At 39.6% G+C, this 20,159-nt stretch overlaps 2 protein-coding genes across 3 annotated transcripts in view; one reads left to right on the plus strand and one right to left on the minus strand.

Annotated features, from left to right (window-relative positions):
* Positions 1–4,486, minus strand: part of LOC135219371 (uncharacterized) — a 217,926-nt gene extending 213,440 nt beyond the window's left edge. For both annotated transcript variants that reach the window (XM_064256087.1, XM_064256086.1), the window contains exon 1: positions 4,446–4,486. The gene's annotated coding sequence lies outside the window, so the exon portion shown is untranslated. The remainder of the gene's footprint in view (positions 1–4,445) is intronic.
* Positions 4,487–14,017: 9,531 nt separating this feature from the next.
* Positions 14,018–19,290, plus strand: LOC135218805 (trypsin-1-like). Its single transcript, XM_064255253.1, has 4 exons — positions 14,018–14,264; positions 14,628–14,887; positions 16,424–16,593; positions 18,872–19,290. Exons 1-4 carry the CDS (start codon positions 14,161–14,163, stop codon positions 19,091–19,093), a joined length of 756 nt encoding a protein of 251 aa, XP_064111323.1. The 5' UTR covers positions 14,018–14,160; the 3' UTR covers positions 19,094–19,290.
* Positions 19,291–20,159: the final 869 nt, after the last annotated feature.

Consider the following 20,159-nt stretch of genomic DNA (forward strand, 5'->3'; position numbering starts at 1 on the left):
AGAGGGTGAAGTTTTCCTCCTCATCAAAAAAGTCGAAGTTGGGGAGCGCGGAGCCGCTTTCTCAAAATAATCTGGATAAGATACCAGAAGAAATCTAAGGAGACGTGAATAACACGAGAGGTGATGTGAATCCTCCTCCTCTACTTCTTCTTCATTCTCCGATACGCCGAAGAAGTAGACGGAACTACAAGCCGGATCTGAAGGTTTCGAACCACCCTTGGACTCATTCATCCAGTTGGTTAACATCTCTAACTGCTTGCGCAAAGGCGCCAGAGACGAATCAAAAACAGTTAACGAAGGCTTGGAAGAGCCTAAATGTTCAGCAGGAGGCGGAAAAACTACTTGCGCCTCGCTCGGAGCCGCCGAAATTCGAGGCGAAACAGGCGCATCAGGCGTAACAGACGAAAAAGCGCCTAAAGAAACACCCTTAGAACTGCTAGCTACAGCGCTAAAACCACAATCTCTACTAGTAGATGGAGCCGAAAAAGGCACAGATTGAGGCGACGAACGAGCCGCTAACGGCCGCGGCGCAACCCTACTCTCAGGCTCCTTATACCGCTTGACTGGAGGAGGCGAAGAATCGGCGCCTGAACGCCTCTTTAAGGGTGGGACGCGAAACGGGCGAATCTCGCCAAGAGCGCCGCGCGACCGGAGACGAATCGCTTGAATCATTCGAAAGGCGTCTGACCGCAACACCTTTCCAACGCTTAACCGAGCCCTGTTGAGGCGCAACAGGCTCAACAAGAGAGGCGCCTGTCTGTGGGCAAATCCCGATCGACTCCCTTGGACTTCCGGTATGTCTTCTCCCCGGTGCGGGGGAGCTGGACAGTGACCTTTGTCTAGGAGACGTGTCAGGACAGACAGACGCACCCTCAATACACTCTTACCTGAGGCCGCTTTCTCCAAAACGTCTTAACTGAATTACCAAGTTGCAAAACCGTATTCGCTAGTACCGAAAATTTCTGATCTAACCTCGATTCCAGACTGGCAATGGTGTCGGAAGAAACTACACGGGAAGCCGGAGAAGTGGGATTAGTAGGAGGAATAGGAGGTGTAGTTAAAGGAGACATAACAATTTGAGGAGAAACAGAAGGAACAGATGCATCGCAAGACGAAGCAGAGCTAAGTCTACTTCCCTAAGCGCTGCTTTTCTAATTCTGTCTTTAGCTAATTTCTCCGAGTATGAACTAAAAAACTTCCATTGAGAATCAGTCCAATCACTACACTCGTTACATGTTTCGATCTGCTGAACAAACCTGTCCCCTACACTTAACACATTTAGTGTGAGAATCATATTCTAACTTGGATAATCTAGTTTTACATCCTGAGATGCAAAACCTAACTCCCGACGGACTAGAATCCGACATGGCAACGCCTAAATAAAAGCAAAATAACAACAACGCCAAAAAAGAGTACTTCACCAATTCCGAAGATCAATTCCACCAAAAAAAAAGAAAAAAAAAAGCGAAGCAAAGTCATCCAACCGCACCGACCACCGATGTTCACCGGACGCCGGCAGGAAAAGAATTGGATTCACCTGCGGCAGTTGTACCTGGTTCTCCCGCGAGTGGAGGGAGATGACGTCATCACCACCAGTGTTGGCGACGCCGACGCGCTAAATTTGAATTTAGTATCCTGCCGCTCGTGGAAATCACGGCTCTATAATTGTTCGGTAACGCACACTACAATAAAAATTACACATTTTGGTCTTAATTCACTCCACAGTGCACTTGAACCACGCTGTGGTTCCTGGTTCCTAAGCACTCACTCCGCAAACACAGTTACGAGCAGCAGACGACAACACTGATTATGAGATGCAAAGCTTTATTCCCTTAATTGTTTACTTTACTCAATATTTAGTTTAACTTTACTTCAAAATGTTTATTTAATTCATGTCTATTATCCCTTTTTGCAACCAAATTAACCCAAAAATTACAAATGTTTCGGATGTATCTTACGAGCAGACGACGTGAGGAAAAATGACTCATCGTTGCCAATCTAGTGGAGCGTCACACATACGCCGATGCATTTACAAACTGTTTCAATGAATTCTAGTTGTCATAGTAATGCAGTAATGATAAAATTGCTGTAATATGTACGTATATATAATACAAATAGATACGCTAATTTCACTTATTTCCCCGGTTTTGTGTAAGTCTTATACCTAGTTTGGAGGGTAAACACATACCAATTGACAACACTGATAAACAATTGAAGAGCGCAAAACGCCGCAAAGAATGCCGTAGTCCCCTTGAATAAGTGCTGGTAAGAGGTTGGTTTACGATTGTTGTGATGAAAGTGCCCCAGCGTCTATGGGTACAAGTGGTGTGCAGATTTAGCACAGGAAATGGGAAGTTTGTTGACACAAGCAACTCCGTAAACATCAAGATGGCGTCAATCTTCGAAACATTTTTAGTTGTAAGTAAAAATTTCTAAAGCGTTTTGGTGAGATTTCCACTGCCGTAGCCACCCTTTTCACTACCCTCTGTTTAAATCTTAAAATTTGGCCTTAATTTCTAACTTTGGAGAAAATACTTACTTCGAAAGGAGAGTAGAGGTCTTTAGCTCCGTTTCACACCAACAACAAGTCGCGACTGATGCCCATCTCCGGTGTCAGGACGCGTTATAATGTACTTTTTCGGAGGGTGGCAAGCGTTGAATGTAGGTGGCCTGTTTGGCCTGCTGTGATGTTTTACCCTATATACGCTAACATTGTTCAAATGAGTGCTAGGAAGGCTGGGGAAAGATGGTGACCGTCACTGATGAGAACCTTCCATACAAAACGTAGCCGCCATATTGGATTTCAAAACTGCCTTGAAAACATTTTACGAAGAGCTCACATGCTTATTTTAGTTCGTATGGGGCTTTCATATATCACATTATGTTGACGAAACTTCAGTCTTTTAAATGGTATGCTTAGAGTTGCAATTGTATTATTGTTTCACCAATTAAATATCGAGTGAATAAGAACCGTCCACCGTGATGAGGGTTGGCCTGCCGTGGTGTTCTACCCTAAGTAAAAATTTCGAAGGCGTTTTGGTGGTGTGGGCACTACGTTGGCCACCCTTTTCATTACCCTCTGTTTAAATCATAAAATATATGGCCTTAATTTCTAACTTTGGAGAAAATACTTACTTCGAAAGGAGAGTAGAGGTCTTGAGCTCCTCTCACCACCAACTCATGACTGATGACCATCTCCAGTGTCAGGACATGTTAAAAATACGGGTTGTTTACACTTTACCGAGCCAGTTGCTCCCTACTTTGTTTGTTGTTGTTTTGGTATCGCGACACCCAAATCCATCCGCCACGGTAAGTAGCCTTACTGTAACCCCTGTGGTTAGCGCGCGCAGCGCAACATTACCTCTTGCCAGAACATGCCGCGCCTGCCAAGAATTTTTAAATATGCGGATAAGGCGCGAAGCGCCGTTCCGCCACGGCCTTACTGACAGCACACATAAATTGATCGTCGCTGATATGTAGTCACTCCCTACTTTGTTTGTTGTTGTTTTGGTATCGCCGCCATATTGGTTTTGGTATTCTTCCGCCGATTTCGGTCGGCGGTCGAGTGGGCCCGCCAATCTGTAAGTGCTCCAAAAATACTTTTTCGGAGGGTGGCCTAGCCTTGGTAGTTGGTGAGTTGGCCAGTCCACGCGGTTGTTTACCCTAGTACTGAATCAGAAAGGTGCGGCAGTAGTCTTCAGTTTTACCTTTCTGGCCTACCTAAGTTGAAGTTTAGGTATAAATCGTATTCCACGTTTACCTACTATACTAGTAGTAGTTGGGTACTAGGTAAGCTAGGTAGGTAGGTACCCTATTTGGAGTCATAAGCTAGGTAGATTAGGAGTTGTAACTGCTTACCACGGATATTGTACAAAATATACCCCATTGCTGAATGAAATTGGGTTTTTCGACAGAATTCAAATTATAATTAACGGTTTAATTATCGGTAGATACCTATATAGGTAGTAGGCTAGGTCGTACAACCTACCTAGGTACTACCTAGCTATACCCAGTAGGGTACCTAGTAAAACCCGAGGCACTCTAGTTTGGGAGAATACCCAAATTCCTTATCCATCTGGAAAACTACCTAGTTGGGTTAGCGCCTAGCAATGACTAAAAAACACGTTCATTTTTACTTTTATTTATTTTCAATACTACAGTACCTAGTACTGACTGGTTGGTTCTTTGTTAGCCTAGTAGGTATTCAATTTCACATTAGAATACCTAGCTAGGTACAAGCCTGGGATAGGTACCTAGGCTAGTAGTACCTTTTAAATTTCAGTGGCTTCGCAAGACATAGGGGATCCTTATAACTTTTCAAGCTTTACTGTCCAGCTATTTTTAATTTTCCTAGCAATTGACACAAAAATAGGTCAAAAGTTTCCATCTCCCAAATAAGCATGATTCTAAAGTAAAAGAAATACCAAAATCCCGTTTGTGTTTACCTTGTCAAGTTCGTCCCGCCAACAACGTTAGAAATGTTGACTTGACGAATTTTCAAGTACAACTTTTCAGTACAATAAATTACATTAATTTCAAGGAAAAATGTATATTATTTTAGCCATTAGAGTACATAAGTTGTATAATCTCATCTATTCTAGGCGCTTTATTTTAATTATAAGGTTAGCATTTCGAAGTAAAACTTCAGTAGTAAGTTTTACTTTAACAAGTTCATGTCACTTTTAAAGCCATTTGATTTAGTATCATTAAATTCGTAACAACTTCAGTTTATGTGCAACGAATGAAAATCAAAGTAGATGTAAGAGGAATGAAAATTTGAGATGCTTAAAAGGTTTATTTACTTACTTATTTGTATATATATAATTTGCATAATATCAATCACATGTAAAAGTAAAATGTAAACTGTACTCTTTTTTATGAGACGGAAATAAGGAAAAAAAATTCTATTTAAGAAAACCTTTTTTTCTGAATTAAAGTAGGTGACTCATACAGTCATACTAACGGCCTGGGAGAGACAAAAACAAAACTATAAAAGCTGCATGCTATGCACTGTTTGACTTTCAGTACATCACTATAACTGTTACTGGTTCCATTAACTTATTTACTATGAGATTAGCTTGAATGACAATAGCAAAAAATAAAGAACAACTGATTTTTTGTTATTGTTGATGTTTTAAATTTAATAACAATAACATCGACATCCTAACTTGTTGATTTCCTCACACCCATTTTGGAGGAGCTTATTTCTGCAAACATTAAATCCGTACATGAATTAAATTAGGAAACCTATTTTCCTATTAAGATTCAAACTCACGCACGTTAAGGTAACGTGATATCGTGGGTTATAAACTTACTCTTATTAAAGATTCATAGCTACGAATTTTACCTGAAACTTTAGGGATTACATTATATAACTCCCTTTCAGATTCAGGGCTTACATGAGTAAATGTGATGGCAAAAGTCTAGACACCATTTTGAATTAATAGAAAGAATTAATAAGCCAAGTAGGTTCCATATAATAACAATAGCCATTCTTAGGATCGCCTATTTTACTGTATTAATAATTGTAGTATTTGAGTAAGTATAGAGCCTATTTTAGTCATTAAATAATTATTTAGCCACATCGCGCGTTACCCACTGAAGATATAGGTTTTCTTTTAAGGAACTATAATAATGAGACCGCTGCCTAGTGTTCTGAGACCTCTGCTATTTCTAGCACTTGCCGTTCACATGTTTATTGGTGCAGGAAAAAAAAAGTAGAATACATTATGCTCATGATTCTAATTTTGTGGCAGTTATCCCTCTCTACACATTACTAGCCTGAACTAATATTTGGTGTTAAGCTTAAACTTTAACTTTATCACAGTACTTAAGATTGTATTATCAATTGTTAATCATATGAGGCTTTCTAGCTGTATCTAAATAGATATGGTATCAATACCAGTTTCATCAATATGGAGGCACGGTTCCCCAAACTTAATATTAGCGCACTCTCAGGATACTGGTTTATTTAACAAGGCTGCTTGAATTGGTGAATTCTATCCATCAGAATGATAGGTTAAACCACCACCAGAAGAAATCCTGTTATGCCCATCTCCCTATGTTTCAACAGGGAACTTTCACCAACGCCTTTAGCGTCAGTGCCCCAAGAATCAGTTTTGATTCTTGGGCCTGAACTGAGAGTGGCCTCCCATGACCGTCCAAGGTCTGTGTTCATTACTTGCTTCGCAGAACATCTGCTTCCATATTATGGACACCTCGCAATGTTACACTGCCGGGTGACTGCCCAAAACCGCAATATCATTTGCTCTTTTTACCGTAAAACTGTAATATAGTCTTCCGAACGGCATCATTATAATGTTGTTGCTCATAAGTTTACGAGGGATGATAATGTTAGTTTAAAGTAAGCAGTGACATTTTTTCCGACTATCAAGAATGTTGCTGTTTTTTGTATGCAAATATTTACTTGCTTGTAGCTTAGTTCTATCTCATTATCTCTGGAAGCCTACTTTTCAATTCAATTGCATTTGAGACTTGCTTCTTTTGAATGTGTTCCTTATAAAATAATAAATGGTTGCAGTATAGCGATAGCTTTATTGGTTGGTTCTGATTAAGCTAGCCTTATGCCAGCACGGACCTTAATTTAAGGTGGTCCGTGAGTGTAGTCATTACTGCAAGACAGTAGGAGAACTAGTAGAGACCGAGGACAGTCCTTACCAACACAAACGAACGACACTATTTTTTTTTTAAAAGAACAACAATTCTAGTCATCATAGAGAGATGCAACAAATTACATTTATTATTATTATTATTATTTTTTTATTTTTTTTAATTTTTTTTTTTTTGCTCTATCACAGTCCTCCAATTCGACTGGGTGGTATTTATAGTGTGGGGCTCCGGGTTGCATCCTGCCTCCTTAGGAGTCCATCACTTTTCTTACTATGTGTGCCGTTTCTAGGATCACACTCTTCTGCATGAGGCCCGGAGCTACTTCAGCCTCTAGTTTTTCTAGATTCCTTTTCAGGGATCTTGGGATCGTGCCTAGTGCTCCTATGATTATGGGTACGATTTCCACTGGCATATCCCATATCCTTCTTATTTCTATTTTCAGATTTTGATACTTATCCATTTTTTCCCTCTCTTTCTCTTCAACTCTGGTGTCCCATGGTATTGCGACATCAATGAGTGATACTTTCTTCTTGACTTTGTCATTCAACGTCACGTCTGGTCTGTTTGCACGTATCACCCTATCCGTCCTGATACCATAGTCCCAGAGGATCTTTGCCTGATCGTTTTCTATCACTCCCTCAGGTTGGTGCTCGTACCACTTATTACTGCAAGGTAGCTGATGTTTCTTGCACGGGCTCCAGTGGAGGGCTTTTGCCACTGAATCATGCTCTTTTTGTACTGGTTCTGTGCAAGTGCCGGGCATTCGCTTTGCTATGTTGTTTATGGTTTCATTTTTCGTATTGCACTTCCTACATATGGGAGAGATGTTATTTCCATCTATCGTTCTTTGAACATATCTGGTTCTTAGGGCCTGATCTTGTGCCGCTGTTATCATTCCTTCAGTTTCCTTCTTTAGCTCTCCCCTCTGTAGCCATTGCCATGTGTCATCGCTGGCTAGTTCTTTAGTCTGTCTCATGTATTGTCCGTGCATTGGTTTGTTGTGCCAGTCCTCTGTTCTGTCTGTCATTCTCCTGTCTTTGTATATTTCTGGGTCTTCGTCTACTTTTATTAGTCCTTCATTCCCCATGCACTCTTTAGCCACTCGTCTTCACTGGTTTCAGATATTGCCCCAGTGCTCTGTTCTCGGTGTTGATGCAGTCCTCTATACTTAGTAGTCCTCTCCCTCCTTCCTTTCGTGTTATGTATAGTCTGTCCGTATTTGCTCTTGGGTGTAGTGCTTTGTGTATTGTCATATGTTTCCTGGTTTTCTGATCTATGCTGCGGAGTTCTGCCTTCGTCCATTCCACTATTCCTGCGCTGTATCTGATTACTGGCACTGCCCATGTGTTTATGGCTTTTATCATATTTCCGGCGTTGAGTTTTGACTTGAGTATCGCCTTGAGTCTCTGCATATATTCTTTCCTGATCGTGTCCTTCATCTCTTGGTGTTTTATATCCCCTCCTTCCATTATTCCCAGGTATTTGTATCCTGTCTCATCTATGTGTTTGATGTTGCTCCCATCTGGTAGCTTTATCCCTTCAGTTCTCGTTACTTTGCCTTTTTGTATGTTGAGTAAGGCGCATTTTTCTATTCCAAACTCCATCCTGATGTCCCCAGATACAATCCTTACAGTCTGGATTAGGGTATCTATTTCCTTGATGCTCTTACCATACAGCTTGATGTCGTCCATGAACATCAGATGGTTGATTCTGTTGCCTCTTTTCTTGAGTTGGTACCCGGCATCCATCTTCTGTAGTACTTTTGTCATAGGAATCATGGCTACTACGAAGAGTAGTGGGGACAGTGAGTCGCCCTGGAAGATCCCTCTCCTGATATTAACCTCTGCTAGTCTTATTCCAGAGCTTGTAAGTATTGTATTCCAGTTGCGCATTGTATTTTTGAGGAAGCTGATGGTGTTTTCCTCTGCCCCATATATTTTCAGGCATTCTATTAGCCATGTGTGTGGTATCATATCGAAGGCTTTCTTATAGTCTATCCATGCCATGCTTAGGTTTGTTTTCCTTCTCCTACTGTTCTTCATTACCATTTTGTCTATCAGGAGCTGGTCTTTTGTGCCCCTACACTTCCTTCTGCAGCCTTTCTGTTGGTGGGGGATGGTGTTTGTCTCCTCTAGGTAATTGTATAGCCTTTCACTGATGATACCTGTTAGTAACTTCCACATTATTGGTAGGCAGGTGATAGGCCTGTAGTTACTGGCTATATTTCCCTTACTCTTGTCTTTTTGTACTAAGGATGTTCTTCCTGTGGTCATCCATTTGGGTGCATGTGATTTGAGATACAATGCTGGAGTTGTTCTGCTATTCGTGGGTGTAGGGCCTTGAAGTTTTTGAGCCAGTATCCATGGACTTCATCGGGACCTGGGGCTTTCCAGTTTGGCATTTTCTTTGGTTGGTGTCTGACTGTGTCTGTCGTGATCGCTGTGAATCTTTGTTTTATTCTCCCTGTTTCTTCTTCCTTGACTTCCTGGAGCCATGTTGCATGTTTGTTGTGTGATACCGGATTACTCCATATGTTTTCCCAGAGTCTCTTACTTGGTTCGGCTTCAGGAATTTCTGGGTGGTTGTCTTCCCCTCTTAGTTGGCTGTATAGTCTTTTCTGGTTGGTTCCGAATAGTTTGTTCTGTTGGTATCCCTTATTCCTCTTCATGTACCGTTGGATCTTATGTGCTTTGGCCTTAAGCCTCTGTTTTACATCTTCTATTGTGTTAGTCCCCTCTCTTGTACTTTGTATTTCTCGTTGAGTTCCTCCCTTGTTTTCTTGCTTCTTAGCCTTTTTTCCGCCATCTCTTTCAGTTTACTCAAGTCAGATCTCATCACCATGATTTGCTTTTCCAGGCGCCTTTTCCAAGGAGGTTGCTGTTTTGGTTTCTGTTGGGTTGTGCTGGTGGTGTTGGTGTTCGAATCCCCATCAGTTCTGCTACTAATCTTGCTCCTGCATATACCAAGTTATTTGTTTCTGTGATACTGGTGGTGTGTATTATGCCCATTATGTCATTGACTTCACTTGTTTTCTCCCTTAATTTCTTGGTGTTGTAGGCTTTCATGGAGGGGATCTTTGTTCTCTGTATCTGGCTCCATCCATTGTCTAATCTTTTCTACCCATTCCGTCCTCTCTGTTACTTCGTCGGTGTTTCTTCGTGTGTCGTTGTTTGATACCTCATCCTCCCTTATTATTATTATTATTATTATTATTATTATTATTATTATTATTATTATTATTGTAAAAAAAGCCTGAAAGGTCAAATACTTGGAACACAAACTTCCATCGAACAGAATGCTTAAATGGGGGAAACAGAACCAATAAGAGGGCTAAAAGGGTTCGGAAATAAGGAAGAGAGAGAGGAGAGAGACGAGAAAGAGATGGAGAGGAGACTGAGAGAGAGTGAGGAGGGGAGAGAGAGAGAGAGAGAGAGAGAGAGAGAGAGAGAGAGAGAGAGAGAAAGGAAGGTTGGTCAGCGTAGGGTGTACAAGTGCAGAGAAATATGAGAATATAAATTGATCCTCAATAAGAGGCCTGAACTGAGAGTGGCCTCCCATGACCGTCCAAGGTCTGTGTTCATTAGGCGAAAGCAGAACGGAGCAGTTCAGGAAGTGAAAACACACTAGACACGAGGGAATGGCTAAGGTTGTCAGTTAGAGTGATCTCTGCCCAATAAACCGACCTGATTTACGCTCAATCGATGTCGCTTAATTTGTCCTTGTAAATGAGGGACATTGATAAACGGCATTTTATATCTTCGTTGCTTCACTTCTTCCCGACAGTAATTGAGGTTGGGAATGCAAAGATTCAAGTTCAGAGTCATTATAACAGTGTTAAGGGCACAAGTTCGTAATTAATGAGGCCCAGATCAAATGAAATATGCAATGGAAAAAAAAAGTAATCCCAAAACCGAGATATCCCTGACTGCCAGTCATCACTTTTTTTTTTTTTTTTTTTTTTTTTTGAGAGAGAGAGAGAGAGAGAGAGAGAGAGAGAGAGGATTGGATTGAACACACTCGGAACTAATTAGTATTACGATGAACTCAAGGATACAAACGACGCTCGTACATTATTAAAAGGAAGGGAGGAAGTGAACTCATCAATGTGCAAGAGTCGGTGGACGGTTAGGAACAGCGCTCTTCTTCGGGTAGGTCCTGTGTGGCTTTCGCTCAGAGAGCAGGGTGAGAGCTTGGAATTCGATATAAGTTCTGTAACTCAGGGTATAGCGAATAAAAGACTTTGTAATCCTTTAAAAGTTTTGACTTGGTATTTTTAATCAGGGAAATAAACATTTCTCAGGCTATAATCAAATTGCAAGAAATTAAGTGATGCTTTTGTTTTTATAAATAATTTGATAACCATTTCAACCGACAAGTTCTCTTTCTGTATTTTCCAAGGGAGAGAAACCATGAAGTTTTAAGAGAAACATTCCTTCGATCATATATTTCATGAGGGAACGCTATATTTGATTCATGTTTTTATTTTTTTTATAAGCTGTAGGGAACTCAAAAAGTCATAGACACTATGCTGCGTGTTTGAGAAACAACAGCCCTGTGAGATAAAACCGGAAACGTGGAGATGAACTGAAGTGTTTTTTCTTATGAGACAATGTCATATCTCATGCACCAGGTTAGGTAAACCTCTGTAAACGACAGACGTTGCGCAGAATGACTTTTTTTTTTTTATACTGAACTACGCAACTCTCGACAAAGAGTATGGAAATGGTCTTTAAACTAAGTGAAATCTACCCAAACTTAAATTCTTACTTACAATGCCCACCACCTCTTTTTATTTCTTTTTGTTCAATCAAGATGCTTGTCAATCCGCTCTCAACGTTATTGCTCCTTGGAATGACGATCGTCCCAGTTCTTGCACGTAAGATAGAAGGGGAAGATGAGCCTTCAGACCTCAGGCAAGACGCCAGTGTGCGTGAGTAGATGACAAAGATATCACTGTCTTCAACTTACCTAACTAACTTTATGTGACTTTATTTAACATATATATTTCCCTGGTGTTTTATAATAGGCCATTAATGAAGAGAGGGGTGAAATTTTGATTAAACAGACAATTCGCATGGGACAAATCCTTTTCAATTGTAAATTCAAAGAGAATGTTGGGATGTCTAGAGATCCTCACATAAAGAATATAGTTTAGTCTCATAACTCTTAACTATTACATCTGTTGTACTGACTAAAGGAGCAATTACTGTTCCAATCATTTACACAGAAACCTTTTACATCGTAAAATTTTTATGAAAAAAAGAGAACCAAAATGTCTAAAATGAAAATGCATTTATATTTTTTCATAAAAAATAATTTCTCGAGGTATATTTTCATATTATCGATAAATGACATAATCAATGTGCGTCCGAGAAGTGGTATACATTGAGTTAAGATTCGCTTTTCTGATATTTGTATACCAAAGCTATAGTTCTGTAAATATTTTGAGACTATTCGATAGGTGAAAATCGAATCTGGATAGCACTACACGAGCTAGTATCATTTAAACGATCTCATTCTTGCAAGTGGTAACTAGCGCAGTCTTCGAATTCTTCACGATAATTTCGATCTTTCTCAGATTTTCCGAGAGGAATTTACCTCAAAACTCCTGGTTACGAAATTTTTCTCTCGTTAGCTGCTTCGTTTGTTTTCTCCAGATGATTTGTATAAGTCCGCTATATGTCTCAGAAGAATTATTCTGACCAAGAAAGTACAGTAATGTTAATATTAATCTTTGAGTCATACAGCATATACTGAAGGCAACTGAGCTTCCACATCTTTGTAGGTATTTAAGTAGTTGCAGCTACCTCACATTTTTGTGGAGGCAAAAGGTGTCAAACACGCTGCTCGTGTTGCCTGTGGCCACTCACTCACACTCTAGATTGTGGCCCTTGGGCCATCACTCTCTAGAGTGTGGCCCGAGGGCCACAGGTTGCTCCAACTGCACCTTAAATAACTGCTGATTCACTCCGCGTCGGTTCTGGGTTTTAGAGGCAGAGCGACGTCTTGCCAGACTGTGCGTGTTAACTGGTTCATTGTGGGAGTGTTTCCTCGGTGGGGTGTTTCCCTCGACCGAACATTATTATCTAGCGGTACTCCGCAGTTGTGAGCGGTGCTATTGTACAGTAATTACAAGTGCTTACACATTACCCTGAGGTGCATGGTGCTTTAGGGAAATGCAATAAATGGGTTTTAGAGCCTTTTTTTGGTGTGGAATTTAATCCTCCATTCATTCCTATTGACCACCATTTCCCCATCCTGATACATTTGGCTATCCGCTGTCTGTCATGTATACATCTGTCTGCCTTACGCACCTAAATTAAACGTTATGTTCGTCTGAATTGACAATGTCTATCTGTCTGTCTGTCTCCCTGTCTCTGGCCGACGATGACATGTTTTTCGTTGAAGGTGAACACGTCAATCAAAATTACGTCTGCCGTCGTGTCTTGTATTATTATCAGGTCATAAGTTTATTAAATGTGACATTTTTGACCTGTCGATCTTCCCTATGTGTGGAATAACATAGACCAAATATAATTTACCCTTTCAATTATGATGCTTAAGAATACTATATCTGACAAATTTAAATTATCTTATTTTTTTGGATTCTGATTTTCATACAGCTTGGATTTTTTTTCTACGAGGTAGCATTACTGTTGACGTTATAGGCCCTCTGAATAGCTTTCTTCTTTTAATCAGCATAGCGTGTTTAACTTTTTCTTAGCTTTTTGCACGCACCTACATATTAATTTTTCTTTGTTTATTTTTACGCTTCAAAGGATCTACTGTATGTAGTTCAGTCTGTATAGGGTTATGTGATTTTCACGGGCGAGGTTCCAGGGGCGGGCACAAGGAAGGTTTGTGGGGGGGTGGGGGGGGTGGGATTGGTCGGTGAGGGAGGGAGCTTGGGGTCCTTGAACCCTTGCCCTTTTTCTTCTTCATAGCTAAGATTCCCTTTTTTGGTCAGAAATAATAACCTAATTGGATCATAATATACAAAGGTTGGCTGATATTGGACAAATATTTGTCAGTAGCACATTTCCATTGAATATAATACATTTTAAGACTGTCACGTTATCCTTCCAACATTTATTTTTATGTATATCTATACTGTTATATAATTCTAGCATAAAAAACATGGCGTGTCCTTTTTCCACTTGAGCCCCTGAGGCCCTTCTGAAAGTCTGTGCACGCCCCTGGAGGACCGACATGGTTGGCTTTAGGACAAGCGTACGTCTTGTGGCAGTCGTGGTGCAGGGACCTCCAAGGAGATTGTGTGTGTGTGTGTGTGTGTGTGTATACTAACAAAATGCATTAGCACCAGAGCAATCTTGCCTCTGTTATTGTGTGATTCCCAGTGATGGTCACAGCATTGTCAGCACATGACCTCACAGAAGTGGACATGTGCATTTGTGTGATGTATTCTACAAGTAAACTAAATGTCCTGAATCTGAAGGATGCGGGGTACGGGCGAGATCCTTCCAGCGAATCTTGGGAGGGACAACAGCTGCCGAGGGCGAGTTTCCATGGATGGCTGCTTTGATGAGTGAAGAAATGGATCCTTACTATTTTTGCGGCGGAGTCCTCGTCTCTGGATGGCACGTCCTCACGGCTGCGCACTGTCTCTTCGGATAGTAGGTCTTCTCATTTCCAATCTGAAAGGTTTTTTGTTCTTAGTTTTAGAATACAAGAGAAGAAGAAATCCAAAAAGCAAAATGATCGTTCTTTCATGTCAACTCTTTCAGCAGTGTATTTTTCAAGAGTGCGAGCAATTCCGCGGTATATGTATACTTATAAACTAAACATCTCAAACTGCTGTTCATTCTCAAAAACATTTCTCTTCGTCTGCCTTGCTTCAACGAATGTCAAAAATTTCTGTCTACCCACAGATCATCATGACAGTGTAGTGACCTCACAGGACCGAAATAGTAGTAATCTGTAGTAATCTTACATTTCCTGTCAGGTGTAATGTTCATGATTTTTTCTTGCGCATGCAGCCCTTCACGGGGATCCATGTGGATCCGCCTGGGAGAGCACGACTTCAAAACTGAGGACGAAAATTTCCTCGACCGCCGCATAGCCGAGTTCATCCCCCATCCCCAGTTCGACCGGTATTCTTTGAGGAATGACATTGCCCTGCTGAAATTCACAATGCTCCTCCCCTTCAGTGAGTTCATGAGACCCATCTGCCTTCCTGCCCCGCCCCCCAAAGGGGGGAATCACAATGTCTACGAGGGGAAATTAGCCACTGTTACTGGTAAGGTTCGTGGTGTCTGGTTGGCTGACTTACTAATTTAGCTCTGTGAACTGACGCTATTCAATTGTTGGGCGATGGTTTTGCGCCGAGGTCTGACTAGGTAGGTCTATGACCACCAAAATCTAACAAGAAATATTATGAGGTCTCTTGCAGATTCTGGTCTGGTGTTGCATTGTACGAGAAGATTACATATATATATATATATATATATATATATATATATATATATATATATATATATATATATATATATATAGATAAGATAGATAGATATCCTAACCTAACCTAACCATTTGGATTATTTCTCGGGCTTTGTAGAAACAAGCGTATCCGGAGGGTGTGGAAAAATCTATATTTTAAGAGGACATTATGGTTGATACAATCGCATAAGTATCTCGTAAAAGTTAATCGCACATTTTATATATCTATATATATATATATATATATATATCACATATATATATATATATATTATATATATATATATATATATATATATATATATATAAACCGAAACATGAAAATATGGAACGTGTTGGTTTACCAGTACATATTTTTTCCTTTGTACTCCCCATATGTCATTTATACGAGCTTTCTTTGTAAACTTGATTTTATATTTATTCAGTCTGCTAGTAAAGGACAAGAATTCGAAAGGCCTTGCAGAACGCCATTGTTTCTCCTTTCTTCGTGGAATTTGTCTGTCTATATATAATTATAATATATATATACTATAATATATATGTATATATATATATATATATATATATATATATATATATATGTGTGTGTGTGTGTGTGTGTGTGTGTGTGTGTGTGTGTGTGTGTGTGTGTGTGTGTGCATATATATAGGTATGTAAATACAATGTTTTGGATTATTTATGTAGTACTGCGTATCTCATCCAACAGTAATCTTGCACTTTCAAGTTGCTGTTCTCAAAATCAAGAATCTCTTTTTCATTGCTCTTTTGTTCTAGAATCAGTCATATCATCACCATCAGGAACTGTAGATCGAAGTCCTCGTCCCTTTTCAGATAATTGCAGAGCAAATTTCGATATTTCTATAACTACCACTGCATTTTCAAGAGAGACTACAATAATTATTACATGTCTGTCATTCCGAGATACTTGAAGCTATCACTGCAATAGATCATATGCATTGTTAATGAGTTAAAAGCCACAATAAAGTATATGAGAATGTACATGTCAACATACAAAAAGAGGTTAAAACACAGGGAGCTTTCGATCGTTTGCACGATGGTCCTCTTCAGCCAAGAGGAACATTATGCAAATGGCGAGAGCTCCCTGTTTTTTAACCTTTTGTGTTTTGAAAAATACAGTCTTATTTACATTATTGTGACTTTTAACTCGTCATATATGGTCACGTCATAGTGATGTACCATAGATATTCATTGTTATTTGTCTGCGGCAAAGTTGTGTTAATGAATAACGACGTGGCTGCTGCATATCGTACGACTAAAGGTCTACAGACCTTGGTACTGCCAAAAATAATTTCCAGGGCCAACTGTTTTTCGGCAGGTTGGGGGTCAGTGACAGTCGTAGACAAGAGGCCCTCACTCTTACAGAAGGTAACGGTATCCGTCTGGCCCTTGATAAAATGTATAGTAAGCTACATCAACGACGTCGGAAGTTCATTCGACAGCGCCATTTGCGCAAGTGTGACGGCAGGAGGCAAGGACGCTTGCCAGGTGAGTTGATCAGTTATTCACTTGCAGGGATTAAAGGGAAGGTAGCATGCAGAAAAATATTGTGCAAGAGTGATCGCGGCGACTAGACGCTGTATCATATGTAATTTTGTGATGAATATCAACTACAAACCAAAACAAACTATGCAAAATCTGGATCTTCGGTCTATTGTGTTTTGAGTAAGTTGTCATAATTGAAAAAAAGGAAAATTACGTAAAGAATAGAATAATACATCGATAAGAATTACGTCATAAGGAAAGGGAGAAGTAAATCTGACTGAGGATAAATATACCAATTCGAGGAAGTGTTGAGAGAGGTACGAACAAAAATACAAAATGATACAGCTGAATGTTCGAAAATAGGATGAGTCTATGAGTTTCTGTGCCACTAACATAGGCATGGAAAATCCTATCAATTCAAGAGCCAGTACTGGCATATGGCCGGCCAGTTTAATCTAGACTGCGCCAATGAACTAAGACAGGGGTTCTTGACGGAGGGTATCTATGCCCACTTGGGGTATGAGAAACACATATTTAGGGTATGGGACATGATCTCTGGATATTTGTTATATTTGATTTTAATGTGTCAATGTATACATGGGTACATTTTGCAGATAAATAACTATCTAAACTATAAGTGCTTTTGATTTTCTTGTATGTTCTATTCCTAGCTATTCATACTTAAAGTCTTATTAAACTAAGAATATTAAGTTTTATTGTCAACAAATAGGACTTGAATGGACTTAAGCAAAGGGGGTATGGAACCATATTGGCCAATTCATTGGGGGTCTGGAGTCACCAAAAGGCTGGAACTCCGTGAGCTTAGAGATATGTAATAAGAGGTTATGTCATTCACCCTCACCTATTCAATCAAACGGTAGTACGTAAGATATCTATGAGAACAGGGAACAGAACAGATGATCAAAATTCTACTTTGTCCCTTTCCATGATGGAATTGGTGTAAAGTCGTGCGATTTTTAAAGGCGACTTGACTGCAATATGGAAAGTTCAGATGGTTTCTTTCTTACTGATTTTAAATTGGTATCTCTCAGTTTACAATGAAGGGAAAGGTTCGAATTATTCTTCTCCCTGTATTGAAAACTTTGGAATTCTAGGGAGTTCGCCATTTCTGCATAGTCTTAAGAATTATAAGGCTCTTTGTACGTATCCTCATCGACGCCCCATTTTACTTGACTATTGATTAAAAACTGAGAATTATTCTTTTACTCTTATGTAAAAACTCGGAATTATTAGAACATCTTACTTATAACGGCATTTATATGATTTTGATGTTATTATTATTATTATTATTATTATTATTATTATTATTATTATTATTATTATTATTATTATTATTATTATTATTATTAAATAAAAGATCAGTATCTCACATTCGAATGGTATGTGGTCTTTCAGTTTTATCAGCAAACTCAGGCTGCAAGCAAAGGTGTAAAAAGTAATCTAAGTTGATAACTGAAACCGGTTGTGCTTTCCTATGATAAGTGACAATAGAATGCAACTGTGACTGTTGCTGCAGTGAGGAGACGCTCGAGCACAAATGTTAAAGTTTTCGGTGAACATCTCTGACACGTGTGAAGGTGCCTGCCTACAGGGCGAGCAAGCGAGCAATCAATATGTGCTCGGAGAGTCTGAAATCACACAAGCAAGTGCCACATGTCTTCTAGTTTGCCTTACGCAGAAGGCTTAAAAAATTGCTCTTCGTTTTTCTTCTGGGATGCTACATGACTTCTAAGAGCCCCTGGGCCAGTCATTTTGGCCAAATGCAAAGGCGCCACGGACGGGTCTCTCTTGAAAGCAAGAGCCCTTGCTGTTCTAAGTCAAGTTTAATCTGAAATAATCCGAAACCCCACGAACTTTTGCGACAACATACAAGACCCCCACCACCCCGCCTTTTTTTAGTAGATAATAGCTATATAAAATCTTTATTTTTGTCTCTATTGAGATATAAATAAGGATTAAACGGAAGAATGATGCAGTGTTACTTGTGGAGAACTCTACCATGCCGTGCAGGTTTTTTTCTTGAATTGAGAGAGAAAAGGAATGTATTATAAAAATCAATTGAGCAGAATAATGAAAAGGAAGCATAAACTCATAGAACCATCAATATTATGACTCTTCTATATTGGCTTGAAAGGTAAAAAGCACACGTTACTAAAACCAATTAAATGTAAAGATGATAAAATTCACACTAACAGTCGTATTTTTGGGAAGAAGTAAAGGCGAGGCAAATCACTCACAATTTTCTGTTCTTTATTTCTAGGGGGACAGCGGTGGACCTTTGATTCTTCAGGAAAACCGGCGATTCGTTGTGATTGGCGTGGTCTCGTGGGGGAAATCTTGTGAGAAGGAATTCCCGGGCGTCTACACCAGCGTCAACATGTTCTTGGGCTGGATCCAAGGAATCATCTCAAGTAGGAGTCTAGAGGATGGGGTTCCTTCGAGAAAGACCACTCAGCGAACTGAGAAGAGTGAACGTATCTGAACTGCAGTGAAGGCCTTTTCGCCGGACGTACTTGTGATTTTCAATAACGTTCTCATGAAGATCAATTGCCGTGGAATGGCGAAAGATTAATAGTTTTCATTTCGCCTTCACGAAGGATGTGTCTTTTTTTTCCACAACAAATAATCCCTTAGGTAGATTTCCCGATGGAGAACTGTACCTTCTTAATCATTTGTAATCTATGCCAAATAATTAGAAGTAATCTTAAGTTGCCTTCAATTTCTTTCTTTTCATATGAAGCCTTCTCGTTGCTTTTTCTAAATATACAAATTGCAAATAGGTACGTAATATCCTTTCATCTGCCTGATAATTTCCAAACATAGGCCACCTGCAGGTCTTGGGGCTATCTCCCCTAAAATAGCTGAGTACGTAACGTGTATGGACAATTTCAGTCAGAAAGCCGTCTCTATGTTAGATTTCCCTTTTCTAGACCACATTATCAGTTATTAAATAATCCACTTTACAGTAATCTTTCTCTAAATGTGACTTTATAGTACTGTCTTTTTGCTTAAACGAACTTAAGCCTTTATCCTTGTGGCAAGATCTGTGGCCTGTATGGTGTGGTTCTGGGTAAAGTAAACATTACACTGTCTCATATAATGTCAAATCTATCTATGGGAGTTGCTGGTTAATAAAATGTTTTAACTACCATAAATGTGGGTCCATGCAACACAAATGTAAGGGAAAATTTACATGTCCAAAATGTGAGAAAAATCAAAAGTTCAAAAGGTGCAACATTATATAAGACAGTGTAAGTAGTGTTTACTTTGCCAAGAACCACACAGTACAGGCCACAGATCATGCCGCAAGTACAAAGAAGAAGCAAAAATAAATGATACTTACAGAGGTAATTGAAGAAGCTGTGGATTGAAAGGGGGAACATGATCTAGATTTTTCTCAAGTATTCTAAACTAGACATTACAGTTACAGTATTCCGTTGATTTTTAATCAAAAATATATCGGAAGTGATTTACATTTAAGGTGAAAAGTTTTATTACGTGACATCTGTGCGCGTTTAAGTCTGTGGGAAATCAGTGACAATGATATA

The sequence above is a fragment of the Macrobrachium nipponense genome, chromosome 1, assembly GCF_015104395.2.
Source record: "Macrobrachium nipponense isolate FS-2020 chromosome 1, ASM1510439v2, whole genome shotgun sequence".
Taxonomy (NCBI): Eukaryota; Metazoa; Arthropoda; class Malacostraca; order Decapoda; family Palaemonidae; genus Macrobrachium; species Macrobrachium nipponense.

Excerpts from the sequence above, each read along its gene's own strand:
- LOC135218805 (XM_064255253.1), top strand. The coding sequence starts at position 14,161 with ATGGCTGCTTTGATGAGTGAAGAAATGGATCCTTACTATTTTTGCGGC. Across the intron at positions 14,265-14,627 it reads GCGCACTGTCTCTTCGGATA|CCCTTCACGGGGATCCATGT; the intron begins GTAGGTCTTCTC and ends TTGCGCATGCAG. Across the intron at positions 14,888-16,423 it reads GAAATTAGCCACTGTTACTG|GTTGGGGGTCAGTGACAGTC; the intron begins GTAAGGTTCGTG and ends GTTTTTCGGCAG.